The 15788-nt window shown below is 47.8% G+C and overlaps 2 protein-coding genes across 2 annotated transcripts in view; one reads left to right on the top strand and one right to left on the bottom strand.

The window, feature by feature from the left end:
* The window catches only part of Kcnip1 (potassium voltage-gated channel interacting protein 1), a 371905-nt gene that overhangs the window by 330019 nt on the left and 26098 nt on the right, over positions 1 to 15788 (bottom strand). The window lies entirely within an intron of this gene.
* Positions 7550 to 15269, top strand: Kcnmb1 (potassium calcium-activated channel subfamily M regulatory beta subunit 1). The gene is made up of 4 exons (XM_075989660.1): positions 7550 to 7612; positions 8911 to 9049; positions 10325 to 10496; positions 14034 to 15269. Exons 2-4 carry the CDS (start codon positions 8916 to 8918, stop codon positions 14298 to 14300), a joined length of 573 nt encoding a protein of 190 aa, XP_075845775.1. The 5' UTR covers positions 7550 to 7612; positions 8911 to 8915; the 3' UTR covers positions 14301 to 15269.

Genomic DNA, 15788 nt, shown 5'->3' with positions numbered 1-15788 from the left:
CTGGCCCATCTCTCTTTTTCTTCCTCTCCTTCTCTTTCTCACTGCTGTCCACCATGTTACAATGATGCTTTCTACCATGTTACAATGATGCTATCCACCATGTTACAATGATGCTATCCACCATGTTACAATGATGCTATCCACTGTGTTACAATGATGCTATCCACCATGTTACAATGATGCTATCCACCATGTTACAATGAGGCTATCCACCATGTTACAATGATGCTATCCACCGTGTTACAATGATGCTATCCACCATGTTACAATGATGCTATCCACCGTGTTACAATGATGCTATCCACCGTGTTACAATGATGCTATCCACCGTGTTACAATGATGCTATCCACCGTGTTACAATGATGCTATCCACCGTGTTACAATGATGCTATCCACCGTGTTACAATGATGCTATCCACCGTGTTACAATGATGCTATCCACCGTGTTACAATGATGCTATCCACCGTGTTACAATGATGCTATCCACCGTGTTACAATGATGCTATCCACCGTGTTACAATGATGCTATCCACCGTGTTACAATGATGCTAACCACCATGTTACAACGATGCTAGCCACCATGTTACAATGATGCTATCCACCATGTTACAATGATGCTATCCACCATGTTACAATGCAGGCAAGGAGGCCTTCATCATAGACCAATAGATGAGGCCACCCAGTCTTAGGCTTTCAGGGTTCAGTGATATGTATCTCTTCTTTATAAGGTCCCACCCTCAGGTGCTTTGATAGAACATTCAAAAAATGGACTAAGATACCACTGTGTTGACTTCTTATACCTCTATGGTATTTTCATTTCTATCCATGAGTTGGGTTCTGTAATAAAGTCTTATAATTCCATTGTACTTTGTGTTAGTCAATTTATGAGAAATGACATATATGTATGAGTGTGGCCTGGGTGTATAGGGTTAAATGAGCCTGCTGTGTTCTACTAGACACTAACAAGGAAGAAAGCACCATTGTTCCCAGGATGAATCATCCTCATGGTTAATTTGACTTCATTTAGAATCACCATAGTAACATACTATGAGAAACAGACAGACACCTAATATATGGAGCAACATCCCATAGCCTAGGGTCTCAGGATGAACAAAACTGACCAGTGTTCATCTCTCTCCAATTCCTGACAGAACCCTCTATGTGACCAGCTTCCTGGCACTCCTGATGCCACACTTTCTCCACTGTGATGGGCTGTAATCTCCCAAACTGTGAGCTGAAACAAAACCCTTGAAGTTGCCACTGCCAACTCCTACATCCTTAAACAGCCACCAGCGCAGCGTGGAAGACGCCTATCCTGAGCTGGCCACGAAATGGAAACTGCAACATTCTTAAGAAGACGTTTTTGCTGTACACACAAAAATGATGACAACGTTCTGTAACACGAAGATTACTGCCACTCCAAATTCCAGGGAGCTTGGTGTATCTTCCTAGGAGTTCAAGATCTGATACAGAATAAGAAAAGTGGTAGTCCCTGGTCTTAGCGAATTAGTGCTCTGGTGGAGACATGGTGATGGAGGATGTGTCCTGGTCAACGTGACACTACCCAAAGCATGTGCCATGGAAGGGGAGGGCACATGAGTCCTTCATACGAGCATGGATGGACACATACCACCTAGAGATTGCCACCACAGCTGGTGTTCTTCCCGCACTCTTGGTCGTCCAACTTTCCCACAAAGACAGGAAATTTTCCAACAGGGAACAGCCGTTACTACACATTCAGCCTACCTGGATTTGGCCATGCTCTTCCTGTCCTAAAGAAGGTGTTCATGGTGTTGAACAATATTGTGTTCATAGCACCACAGGCTAAAATGCCTGGTCATGAAGGGAGGAAAATGGGGCTGAGGGATAGATGGTTAAACGAGGTAGAAAAAGAGGTTCCTCTTCCTAGGGAGCAACCACCCCGGGCTGCTGGCCATGGCTTGTCATAATGTCTAATTCTCATATTTACATTTAATTATATTGCTGTGGTATTTTGTCCTTCCAGTGCTACAAACATTCTCCCCTTAATTATTTCCTATAATTTTGTTTTTTTTTTGTTTTTTGGTTTTGCTATAGTTGCCCTTATTTGTGGAGAATGAATTGCAAGACCCCAGTGGATGTCTGCAATGGCCAACAGTACCAAATTCTATGTGTGCTGTAATATTTTCTATATACACATATCTAAGATAAGGTTTAATTTGTAAATTAGTACAGAAAAAATTAACCATAACTAACAATAAAATAGGACAATTATGATGATGTAAGGCAATGAAAGTAATTTAAAACTTATGAATTATTTATCTCTGGAAATTTCCATGTTATATTTTCAGTCTGCTGTTGACCATGGGGAAGAGGAGCTGCCAAGACCAAAACCATGGCTAAGGGGAGACCACTGTGCTCTCTTTTAAGTACATGATTTTTTCTTTTTCTTTTCTTTTTTTTTGTAGTTCTAACAATCTAACTCCCTACAAAGGATGAGACTGATCATATTTGGAGCAGCAAAAATGTACTCAGAGCCTCGGCATGGGGTACCCTGAGGTGTATGTCCTGGGGCCACTGGCTTCATTCTTCCTGCTGCACTCAGAAAATGATGCACACTGAGCAGAGGCTCCAGACCTGACTGGTTTATGGGACTCACTCACCAAGGTTGGTGGAAGCTAGATGCTTCAAAGATACTTTCATAAATAAGCGGATGCCAAATCAGAAAAGAGACTGAAGGGGGCTGCACACCAGCTGCATAGACACCAGAGAGCAGTAGCGCTCAACCTGGGGATGGCAACTACTTTTTTTTGGGGGGGGGAGTCGAATGACCTTTTCATAGGGTTCAAATATCAAGCATCCTGCATATCAGATATTTCCATTATGATTCATAGCAGTATCAAAATTACAGTTATGAAGTAACAATGAAAATAATTCTATGGTTGGAGGTCATCACAAAATGAGGAACTGTATTAGAGGGTCACGGCATTAGGAAGGTTGAGAGCCATTACCATAGAGACACAATGATCCTCTTGGCAACCGCTCTCATGGGCGTCATGGGTGACAGAAGGGCTGTTGAGTCAGTGGGCACAGATTCAGGACCAGGACCTATTACATCCCATTCTGGGGCATGGCTCTGGGAAAATCACCGGTTTTGTGTGTTGACAGAAAACACAGGTCTTTGTGGGGACTGTTGAGAGGAATGGATGTGTATTTGTATACTTTGCAAGACTTTCCCTGGACACCTGTGACCACAGAGACCAGCGAACTCCATGGAGAATGGGTTTCTCTATACGTGCACACCTATGACAAAGTTAGATTTATACATTAGGCACAGCCAGAGATAATAACTACTAGTAATTAAAGCAGGAAACCAGAACGAAAGCTATTTAAAACTTACTAATAGTTTATTTCTGGAACATTCTGTTAAATATTTTCTGTTCATGTTTACACAATGGATATCTAAAGCAGCAAAAAGCAGATCTTCAGAGAAGGAAGGACTGTGAACCATACAGGTTTGTATTCTGGTTGGATTCTTGAATGTTTGTCATGTTTCGAAGGCTTGGTCACCAGCAGATGGCGCTACAGGGAGGTGGTGGAAATGTTAGGTCACCGGGAATGTGCTTTTGAAGGGTGTATCATCCTTGTGTTCCTGGACCCTTTCTCTGTTTGCATCCCGTTCCTCATCCCATCCCTCATCCCATCCCTCATCCCGTCCCTCACAAGCGGCCCCCTCCCACCACATGCTCCTGTCTGCACTGCATCCTCATCACAGCCCTGCAGGCCACAGAGCCAGTCTACCAGAGCTGAAGCCTCTGAACACAGGAGTCAAAACATACCTATCAGCCATGAAGAGCTGACCAATAGCCTGTACCATGGCACATTGTAGATGCTCAGGAAATAGAAACACCCTCTCCTGACTGCCCTTTGGTTCCAAACATGCAGCAGTGTGAGTGAATGGGAGGGTAGATCTGGAGTTTCCTAGCTCTGCATTGCCACAAATACAGGCATCTCAGACTTTGACCCCCTACTGGCATGGTCCTTCCACCACCAGCAACAGGGACCACCCCATTTAAAATCCCTGACTATATGCTTGCTATGACAACTGCGCAGCAAATCAACTCAAAGTATACCCAGAGGCATGAACCATGTGTTTCCTCTGCTCTTGGATTTGTAGATTTGGAATTGAGAGAGCCAGAGGGTTGGTTTGTTCCTGCTCTATGGTCCAAGGCTTTCAGCAAGCAGACTTGACTCCGCTCCAGTGTAGAACTGCAACCCTCTTTGGGTGTGATCACTCTTCATGCCTGGAAAGAGATATTAACTGCCTGCAACCTGTATTCAGCTTCCTGAGGAATGGGTGCCCAGGGGATGCTGTAGCCCTAAGTATAAAATCAGCCTTGGTGATCAGGCAGTGCACCCATCAGCATATTCTGTTGTCTGCGCGGGCAGTGACAGAGGTCCACCCAGGCTAAAGCAGAGCCATGAGTACTGCTCTGTAGGGGGCAGAGATGGTATGTGGAATGGCTGTCTCTGGAAAGCACACTTTCAACACTGTGTGCCAGGCTCTTAGATGCAGTCACTCAGGGTGGATGGCACAAGTATCTCTCTCCTGGAGAAGGACAGAACAGGGTTCCAGGTGACTTGTCTTGGCCAACTTAACCCAATGAGCCTCAGCTACATCCCTAAAAATAGGTAGAAAGCCTCTACCTCAGAGTACCGCTATGAGCCTTGTACTTACCATCACAGAGTTTGTTGGAGGGATACAGTTGGAGGTGTTTCATGGTTTCTGATTGTCTTAGTTAGGGTTTTATTGCTGTGAAGGGACACCATGATTACGGCAATGCTTATAAAGGAAAACATTTAACTGGGGCTGGCTTACGGTTTCAGAGGTTTAGTCCATGAGGTGAGATATGGCAGCTTGCAGACAGACATGGTGCTGGAGAAGGAGTTGAGAGGTCTATGTCTTGATCCACAGGCAACAGGAAGTGAACTGTCACACTGGGTGCAGCTTGAGCACAGGAGACCTCAAAGCCCGCTTCCACAGTGACACACTTCCTCCAACACTGCCACACCTACGCCAACAAGGTTACACCTCCTAATAATACTACTCCCTATGGGGGACATTTTCTTTTCAACATTTCACCACACTGACATTCCAAGAACCATCAAACTTTCCAGGCATGGCACCATTGTCTCCTTCACCTGTGGCCACCTGTCACACATACTAACCCTAACCCTCCCAAACTCAGCTAGGATCCGAGATTTTCACTAGCTTATTCTAGAGGGGGAGCAAGGCTTGCCTTTGTGTTTTGGTTGTCATTCAGCTGAGGACAGCAGGTGCTGTCACTGATTTGTTCTATTTCCAAAAGGAAAAATAAAAAACCATTGGGAAGCTCCACAGTGTTTATAAATCCCAACTGTGTAAAGTTTCCTCACCCACTGCGTGGATTATTAACAGGCCCTTCACTGACATTCATAAAGGACCATCTATCGCCCACATCTCTCTCCCAAGGGAGAAATTTCTGAGTTATTTTGTAGGTTCCAGGAAAAAGCTTTTGGTCCTTGAAGGGACAATGGCCCATCATTGGAAAAATCTTCTCCTAAGGATTTATCTCATATTCATATTTTCCCCTCATTGTCAATTTTCCTGTCCCCTATACTTTAAGAGATCCCTGTCTGTAAGATTCTCACCTGCATAAGGACTGAGTTCAAATCCCCAGTACCCATGTAAAAACCTGGGCATAGCTAGGTGCATACCTAAGCACCATAAGCAGCAGGGACATGGGTTTGCTGGAAAATGCTGCCCATCCTCCTAGCTATAGGCTCCATGAAATTTCCTGTGTAAGGTGGCGTGTGATAGAGCAGAACATCCAGTGTCCCCACTCCAGACTCTATGCATTCACACATGTATGAATATATCACACACCACACACATACCAAACACATACCACACATACCACACATATCCATCCACACATCCATACCACATACATATGCATAAATCACACAGGAACCCCTACATGCATTTACATACACACTAGTACATCTCCATTTGGTACGAGGTCTATGAAACAGATGATTAGCTCTCTTGTTAGAGTCATTGAAAAAAGAGGGATGGGATGGTGCTCAAGGAGCCCTGAGTGACAGCTTTCCTTCTGGGCCCCAGGTCACCTCCTCATCATTAGGCAGCAGGCTTCTGTGAGAAGTGAGAACACTCACTGGGCAGGAATATCTCAGCTGCACACACTGCGCTGGGGCTGGGGACACCGGAGGAGATTTCCAGAACTTCAGGTGGCTGGGAACATATCATCATAGGTACGATATCAGGTGTTGGAGCAGCCTCCTGGTGGGCAGGGATGGCTGGGATGTGCCACTAGGAGGGCTAGCTTCTAATTCGGATCTGCACATCAACTAGAGAAACTTCTGACTAGCCATCAAGTCTGCAGGCCTCAGTCCCATGCAGATGCATATCAGGGTGTCACGGTGTGTGTATGTGTGTGTGTATGTGTGTATGTGTGTGTGTGTGAGTATGTGTGTGTGTATGTGTGCATGCATGTGCGTGTGTGTGTGGCTTGTTTTTCTTGCTTTTTCAACTCTACTTTTTTTAAAAAAAATTTGAAGGCAGAGTTTCTTTGTATAGTCTTGGCTATTCTGAAACTAGTTCTGTAGATCAGGCTGGTTTCGAACTCACCCACCTGCTTCTGCCTCCCTAGTGTTGGGATGAAAAGCATGTGCCATCACTGCCTGGCTCTTAACTCTCAACTCTAGTCTTTATTCATGAGCACCTGGGGTGCAGAAGCAGGTCTGCTCCCAGAACCGATGTTCTGTTGTCTTTTTGGTTGCAACAAGTGTCTGCCTATGAGACAAAGGTGGTCTGTAGGAGATTCCCAACACGGCACCGACTCTGGACCTGGATAGCTGGCTGGAAGCAGCTGGGGGGCTCCTTACTTCCAGCCTCAGTGCCAGTGGTCCTTAAAAGATGGGGTGTCCTCCCGTCTCTGGATTCCTCCATCTCTAACTGCACCACAATCCTGAACAAAGTTAAGTTTTCAAAACGTTAATGATAGACATGAGAAAATGGAGGCCCAGAGAGGTGTGCTGACTTGTTCAGAGCCACACAGGATGTCAGTGACAAAGGCAGGGGATCTTTGGCTACTCTGGGTTGGATAGATCAGAGTTAGTGATAAGCCCAACCCCTATACCTCCCTCCCCTGCACCACACGAGGAAGATCATTTCCTATTCCTGGACTCCCTGCTAGCCAGAGAGATGGAAGATGGAGCGTAGAAGAAACATTTCTGTATATATAAGGATGGGTCTTGGTGAGGGGGGCAATGGGTTTCGCTGCTTGACATCTGTTTCCCAGGAGACTCTGGGAAATGCAGGGGCAGAGTCCCCAGCAGCAGCTGAGGGCTTCAGGGCTCTGTACCTGCTTGTGGAGTTTTTGTCCCGGAGACAAGCTGTGTGCTCAGACCTGACCATGTATGGGCATGGAGGCTATACCCAGCCGGGACTGAAGACTGCTTCCCTGGAGACCAACTGGGAGACCAAACTTCCTGCTAAAGCCTGACTTGGGGTGGGGGCGGGGGACCGGGTGGAGAGAAACCATCTGCCAGTGGAGACCCAGTGAACTGTGAGTACTGCATCCCAGAGAGTTTACAAGGGCTTCTGGAAGCCGGGGCTGAGGGGCGATGGTGGGAGACAGAGGGCAGCCTGCAATGGCACGGATAGGGAGGTGGAAACCCCTTCCTCCCCATCCTCCTCTGTTGCCCTTCTGAGTTCTGATGCCAGAGGACCTGGCATGTTGACTCAGGTCTGAGAGTCACTTCAGTGGCCAGCTCGGGGACCAGGAACAGTCTGGTCACTTGTCATAAGTAGAGGGATAACAGATAGGCCTGGAAAGTGCCCCGTGCTCTTTCGACTCCCCAGTTAATGGCAGCTACTGTGTATGGAGGGTTCCACTGTGGCAAATTTGTGACGCTCAACAGTATTGGTAGGCCGCACTGGGACTCTGAGGTGGGTACCATTTTTCTTGTTTGACTGTTGCTAAGCAGCGAAGCCAGGACTTGATCTCATGTCTGATGACTTCAGACCCTCTCTCCTCTACACTCCCCCTCAAATAAACTCTATCCTCGGGCCTTCTAAGGAAGAGACTGTCACCCACCCCGATGGTTAAGCCACACAAGGCTCTTCTTTAACTATTTTTCCAATGTCCCTAAATCCAGCCCGGATCTAGGGTGAATTTTCGCCATAGAAAGTTCGATCTAAGGTGTCCTGAGATACACTTAGCATCTCACTGGGACACTCTCCCTACAGTCTAACTGAAATCCCTTCTTTTATCAAAGAAACACACGTCTTCCTGTCTAGGCCATGTGGGACATCAACGGTCTGCATCCTCCTTCCTGTTGGAGATTTTCGTTAAGCTTCCAGAATCCCAGATCCCCACCTATGTTTTACATTTAAACAGAATCCATGGTTGAGCACAGGAGAACTCACTCCAGGAGGCTGGTGAGCCATCAGGATATTGCAGGCGGTGGGACTGGGGCAAGTCACAGGGTTGGACCCCACTGGATCAGGTGCTTCCCTTTCCTGCCCTTCTGAACTCCCACGCTCTAACCTAAATGCCCGGCAGTCTCAGAGGGCTCACTGGAAGAAGTCACCATGAGGAATCCTTGATAAGTGTGCCCAGTTTCCCAGAGAAATAATTGGTGATAATGGGTTCTGAGTGTTGAAAAAATAATCACTGGCTGTTAGCAGACGGCCTGGGGCCAGGGTGGGGCTGCACCACAGGGTGCTGCCCTGTGGAAGTTGCCAAGCTCCATGCAGAATAAGAGCGATGCTGGTGTTTGATGACATCCCTCTCACCTGACCTTCCTTCTATTCCCATTTCTCTTTGCCTCCGTGGTGCCAAAAATGACTGCTGCCCCCTAGTGGCTATGGGGAAGAAGCTGGTGATGGCCCAGAAGCGCGGAGAGACGCGAGCCCTCTGCCTGGGGGTGACAATGGTAGTGTGTGCTGCCATCACCTACTATATCCTGGGTACCACGGTGCTGCCTCTCTACCAGAAAAGGTAGGAACCTCCCCTCTGCCTGGAGGAACCCCAGCCTTTTCTACCTGCTCTACCTTTGACCCCTCTCAGCAGGCTGGACAGAAAGGGCAGTTCACATCCTTCAGCTTATAGGTTCCAGTGCTGGAGAAGCAGACAAGTAAGTGCCTTGCTGGTCCAGGACCTGGTGGTGACAGCCACAGGATACAACCCTCCAGTGAGAGTGTGCCACATGAGGGAGAAAGGGCACGGCAGACTGGCAGCAGTCTGCACACATGACTCCGAGATGGACTCTCTCTTTGCAGGGCACACCTTTACTTGCCTGGGTTTTTCCATTAAGTAGGGAGTTTCTCTACTCAACTGACATCTGGTCCCCCAAACTCTAGGCAGGAATCTTGGAGAGTGCTCCATACCCTTGCACCTCACTCCCTGGCATGTCATCCCTCCAGCTTTTAAAGAAGAGCTGTGAAGTCCCTGAGTGCTCTCTCAGCCCAGCCTTGGCTGAGGAGGCTTCTGGGCATACTCTGGCTGCCGACAACCTTCTCCTGTCTGACAGCGGGTCTCCCACAGGATACAGACAGCTATGTCACAATCCATTCGCTTAGGCATCGAAGAGCCTATTGACCTCTCCTGGGCCTGCTCTGCGTTCCTGCTTTATAATGTCACCACCGTTGGGCCAGGCCTGAGCGCCACCCGAATGAGGGACTGCTGAGCAGGCCTGTGGCTCTCCAGCGCTATGCTGCCGCCCTCCAGCCCCAACTATATCAAGCCCCTGATACAGTTCTTTAGGGGAAAGGGCAGAGATTCTGGAGCCCCTCAGTCCTTGCCTCAGGTGTTGTGTTTCCCCCGCAAAAGTCACCTATCCCCTCTGAGGTTTCCATCTACACCTGTGACCTGGAGATGATATGGGGAAGAGGGTCTCAGACTTGGCTACTCTTCACAGTCCCGTGATGAGTATGTTAAACAATGCCAGAGCGCAGGCCCAATCCTGAGAAATTCTGCCTTGCTTTCTCTAGAATGGGATTCAGTCATGGGGATCTTTTTAAAAAGTTCTTAGGCATGGGGTGGGTAGCAAGTGTGGAGAACCATTGTGTAGAAAAAAATCCCAAGAGCCAACTCGTCTAAAATGGTTGTGATTCACGCCAGAGTCCAGGACTCTGGGGCCATGGACCTAGATAGCGTTACATGCTGGTAGCAGGATGAAGGTGCCAGCCCTGGGCCTTTCCAAAGACTCTAAGGAACAGGGATCCCCAGTGGGTATGTGTCACCCTTGTTCTGAGGTGTGTTTTGTCTCCCCAGTGTGTGGACCCAAGAGTCTACCTGTCACCTGATTGAAGCCAACGTCAAGGACCACGAGGAGCTGGAGGGCAAGAAGGTGCCCCGGTACCCATGCCTTTGGGTCAACGTATCAGTTGTGGGCCAGTGGGCCATGTTGTATCACACAGAGGACACTCAGGACCAAAACCAACAGGTAATGAATGGGGACTGGGTACTAGCGCTGACAGATCTGTGAGCTTGTCCCCAGCTGCCCATGTTTCTAAAGCCAAGATATATTAACCCACTTGAATGGGGTCTTCTGGATGGCATGAAAAGTCAGCCTTGGATTTTCAAGGTTGGAATTAGACAGGTGTGGGTTGTTTGAATTTGCCCCTCATTGGCAGCTGGAGGAAGGTCGCTGAGGCCCTGTGGGTCCCAGTTTCCACCCTTGTTGGTGGGTGCTAATGTCATACCCAGAACTCCTGCATTAAAGTTCAGTGCTGTATGCAAATGTGCAAAGCCCTGAGCTGGCAAATGGAGGGCCCTCAGAGAGGAGAAGCAGTCACTAGAAGTCACTTCTTCCACCAATCGAGTCCAAAGGGGAGCTGAATAAATCCCAGGGCCGCCTTGGAGCCTGGACTATAGCAACTCCCATAACAAACATTTAAGAGAGTTTCCCTCAAACCTGTAGCCCCTATCACCACCATAACCCTCTCTACCAAACAGGCAAGTTGGTCCCCTTCCCTCCCTCCCTTTCTTTCACTTCCCTGTTCATTCAACAACCACTGCGCCTCCCCACATCAGTCCCATGGGTCTCAAGAGGAGAGAGCATATGTAGGAACATTAATTGTGTGTGTGTTGTGTGTGGATTTTTTTTTGTGTGTGTGTGAGGGGTGGGGTGCCACAGAGAGCAGCAGAGAGAAATGGGGCTCAAGGAAGCAGGTGATATTTCCAGCCGGTAGTGAGGACAGGAACAGAGTAGTATTGGGTCAGACTTTTCAAAATAGGCAGTTCCTGTAGCGACAGAAACAGGGAGGAGGGAGGCCCAGCAGTGGTGGGACTAGCATAGGCATAGTGGAGAAAGCTAGGTAAAAAAAGTGATTGGAAGACTGATTCCAGAAATGTCACCTGATGGTGTGGGACGTGTGGCCAGGAGTGGCCGAAAGGGACTAAGTTCTGTTTCCCGAGAACCTCTCCTGTATAACTATGAAATTAATATTAGCATATATTTGAGCATCTCAATTTTGATTATGTATGAGAACCATCTAGACTTAAAAGAAGTCAGAGTTCTACACTAGACCAGCTGAGACAGAACCCCTAAGTATAATCAGTCGGAGGAGCTCCCCAGATGATTTAAGGTTGGATGTTATTAGTATAAGCTACTTCAGGCCCAAGGTCACCTTTCAAGAGATCCTGGAAAGACAGCCAGAATCCATGCAGGGTCAGCTACCAGCTGACAGAAGCTAGGGGTGGCAGCGCATAGAGGTCAGACTTGTGGCCATTGTTAGCATGACTCTATGGGACAAGAACCCGGAGCCCCATCAGGATTAGCTTCTACCAATGGTTCCTGCTGTCTCTTTGGCATCTTTAGAAACTCTAATTTATTCCAGGAGTGAGAAAAACATTTTCAAAGATGAGAAACTGTGGCTATGGCACCATTCTCCTGGCACACTGGATTAAGGCTGCCAGCCCAGAGGAACTAGAAGTTAGTCTGAACCCTGCATGGATTGTGAACAGTGTGTATGACTTCTTTGCCAGTGAGGAAAGGGGGGGCTTGTTAAACCATAGCACCCACAAACCACAACTAGAGAGTGAAGAGGAGCCTGCCCTGCTGGGACGGTCAAGCATATTTCACTCTCAGGTCCAGCATCAGGATGAGTGACTGACTGATGCTCCGGGTTGATAATGTGCCTCTGGACATGCTTGCCTCTCTCTCATTCCTCCTCCACAACCTGCTCTGTCTCCTTCCCTGAATCTCAGTCAAAGGAGAAGGGGCTCTTTGCAGTCCACGCTAACAAAGGCGAAGCCTCAGATTAGAGACAGGGATGTATCATTTCAGCTCAGGGAGCGAACTCAGGGAAGGTTGTACCAGGGCAGCCAGAACAGGGTAAAAGGTTCCAGGCCTTTCCTTGGCCTGGAGAGGAAACTGCTGATGAGGGTCATGACAAACACATCAAGAGTGTAGAACCTGGAGGAACTGCAAGCAGGCAAAAGGTGCTGCAGTTACTCTAATTCATAGGTAAGGCAACAATATTATTATTATTATTATTATTATTAATTCTTCCACTTTTTGAACTTATAAGATGTGGGCTTTCACTAAGTGCTTTACATAAGTTTCCTAGTTTAATCCCTAGGGATGTTCTCGGCAGATACCACTAAAAATGACTTCACAAGGTTTAAGAGATTGCACCAGTTGCCAAGGTCACACAGCTTGGAAGCTGTGGTTGAACTTGGACCTATCTGGCTCTACAAAGAAATCTGTGCTCAGTGGGCAAGGTTAGCCAGTGATAGTCCTGCTTCTAAACACCCTGCAGTGCCCAGCACCTCTGAGGGCCAGATTCTCCAGAAGTTTCGGCTCTCCCTGGCTCACTGGGGACTTGCACCTGCTTGCAGCTCCCCTATCTGACATTAGCAACACACTGAAGCATCTCCATGCCGCTGGACCAGGTGCCCACAGAGCATGCAGCTTGGGAGGTAAGGGTCCTAGGGAAGATGCTAGCTCAACACTTGCCCCTTGGGCCTCAGGTTTACATATTTGACTTTGGATGTGACTTTACTAGAACATGGCCCTCAAACTCTCTACTTCCCCTGAGCCTGTACCCCACACGGTAGGAGATTATGCTGAAGGGCACCCCAGAAGTATTCTCCTACAGGTCTGTAGAGAGGTCCATCCTTGCAAAGTATGTCTTGAGGTTCATCCAGGCTGCATTCAGTCCTTCTGGCATGGAAAGATAAAAGCCAGGTCTCCACGCTGGGCTGTCTCTGCAGCTGGGTCTCATCATCTCAACAGGCCAGAAGGTTCCTAATAGCAACCATCAGTGCCAGAGCTTAACTGTGTGCTGTGCTCTGCCTGCCTGGAGCTCTTTTTTGCACTTTCTCCCTTTGCTTTGGAGTCTGTCACAGAGCCACTTGCCAACATATTTTCTTTGGTTCACACAGGATTAGACTTCAAAGAGTTTTCTGCTTGGATCTTAGCCAGGGTGTTGAAATCCTGGGAGTTTGCAGTAAAATAGGGTTTTCTGGCTTCTCTGGTTGTGTTGGTGGTTGGTGTGGTGTCTCTGGTCCACAGGAGTGATGACTTCCCTTCTGGATGTAGCTGGCTCACTCCCTTCCACCAGGCCTTGACGCTACCTGCCTAGCTTCACTCCTTGCTGTTACCTGCGTGAGCTCGCTTATAGAAACCCCTTGTCCCGGGACTTGTGTTAAGTCATGATTCTCTAGACCATCACTGTAACACTATTGATCCATCTCAGTAATGAAATCGTAAAGGGTCAGAGAGGACGAGCAATTTGCCTACGATTTCACAGCAAACAGAACCAGAACTCCAATTGAGCCCTGCATCCAACTGTGCTGAGTGGCTCCAAAGCCACCACCCACACACAGACACCAACCATGCTCTACAGGGGCTGACTCCCAAGTCCAAGTTTTTTGGTTTGTTTGTTTTTTTTTTCCCTCATACCCCAGAGCCTCACCCTGAGCCTCTTCGAAGTGAGCATCTGAGAACCTAAGCATCCTTGCTTTCCCCCCACAGTGCTCCTATATCCCTAGCAACCTGGACAACTACCAGATGGCCCTGGCTGATGTGGAGAAGGTCAGAGCCAATTTCCACGAGCATCAGGCTTTCTACTGCTTCTCTGCACCTCAAATCGAGACCAGCGTTGTGTATCGGCGCCTCTATGGGCCCCAAACCCTGCTCTTCTCCTTCTTCTGGCCCACCTTCCTGCTGACTGGTGGCCTCCTCATAATCGCCATGGTGAAACTCAACAGGTCCCTCTCCATCTTGGCCGCTCAGAGGTAGACCAATCCAGTCTGTGCCACAGTGCCAGAAGTCACCAGGGACAGCAGGGGTCATGGGCAGGGCTGCTCATCACTCTCTTCCTCTTGTCTCCTCTTTTGTTTGTTCGATGTCTTTGGGAAGTCCGAAGCCATTGGAGGACAAAGGGACAGCCAGTTACAATTCCCCTCTCCCTGTCCTCAATTAGTTCATGTCTGTTACCTGCTAGGCCACTATTCACCCCCCAGATGGTGTCTCTGTTCCTAAGTTCTCTCTTAGTTCAAACACCTGCCTATCACACCCAGAATGTGGTCCTTGGCCAAATCTTCTTTAAGTCGTCACCAAAACAAGACCTCTAATTTATAGGGCAACTCAATGTACTGCTTTTTGTCAAGGACATTAAGCCACACACAAATTATTCTAAAATTCAAAATGACTGCTGTCCTTTTATATCTACAGGGACTAGTTCTGAGACTCCCTCAGATGCCAAAATCCCCTTATATAACGTGGCGCAGTGTGTGTGTGTGTGTGTGTGTGTGTGTGTGTGTGTGTGTGTGTGTAACCTCTGCACACCTTCCTCGTGTCTCACATCATCTCCGGATGACTTATAACACCCACACCAATGTTAATGCCGCAAATGGTTTTCATTCTCTATTGTTCAGGGAATAATGATGAGGAAGTGTCCATCCATGTTCACTACAGATGCAATTTCCCCCCAAATACTTTCAATCTGCAGTTGATTGAATCCAATGGGGCAGAACCCGCTGATACAGGGTCCAAGAATATTCATTTACACAACAACACAATCTGCAAGGAAATAAACACAAACACATCAATATTAACTGCAGCGTGGTGGCTGATTTTAATTTTCTTCCTTACCTCCACCCATTTTTGTTATTTTCACTTTTGAGTAATAAGAAGATCATATGCTGTTTTGTTGATTTTAATCGGAAGAGAAATACAGAACTCCTATTTTGGAGAATGTTGGAAGGGGGGCACTCTCAGGGAGACAAGGGCGGGCTGGGAGGGGATGTTTCTCCTGTCAGAGTCAAGCGGAAAGACACAATATTAGGTAGGTTCCCTGGACAGAAGAAAGGCTATTATTAGCAGGATGAGAATTTGCAGTCCATATAGCAGATGGCTTCAACATGCCCCCTATGAACACGGGTGCTGGACACTTAACACATTTAATGTTAATGATACTTGAAGGTGATTAGGGTTAGAATGGGGCCCCCAAGATGGCACCATGGGCTTTAAAGGAACAGGAAGAGAGACCCGAGGTGTAGCATGTGGCTCTGTTGCCCTTTCGGATGCTCTCACAACATAGGTGCCTGGTAGGCAGGTGAACAGCACCATTATATTCTTATATCCAATCCGATCATTCTGCCTGGGCTGCCCTGACATCCACGGTCACCCTCCAGTTTCTTAGCTGTGACCCTTCCTTTCAAGGACAAGCAGCTGTCATTACCCAGAGCTTCTTGGTCTGGGGATCAGCAATGTCTTGGGAGTCCT

The sequence above is a fragment of the Microtus pennsylvanicus genome, chromosome 11, assembly GCF_037038515.1.
Source record: "Microtus pennsylvanicus isolate mMicPen1 chromosome 11, mMicPen1.hap1, whole genome shotgun sequence".
Lineage (NCBI taxonomy): Eukaryota > Metazoa > Chordata > Mammalia > Rodentia > Cricetidae > Microtus > Microtus pennsylvanicus.
This window is presented reverse-complemented; position numbering and strand designations above follow the sequence as displayed.

Bases quoted from the DNA above. Each gene is read 5' to 3' on its own strand.
- Kcnmb1 (XM_075989660.1), top strand. From the start codon at position 8,916: ATGGGGAAGAAGCTGGTGATGGCCCAGAAGCGCGGAGAGACGCGAGCC. The intron at 9,050-10,324 runs GTAGGAACCTCC...TTGTCTCCCCAG, and splicing joins CTGCCTCTCTACCAGAAAAG to TGTGTGGACCCAAGAGTCTA. The intron at 10,497-14,033 runs GTAATGAATGGG...TTCCCCCCACAG, and splicing joins CTCAGGACCAAAACCAACAG to TGCTCCTATATCCCTAGCAA.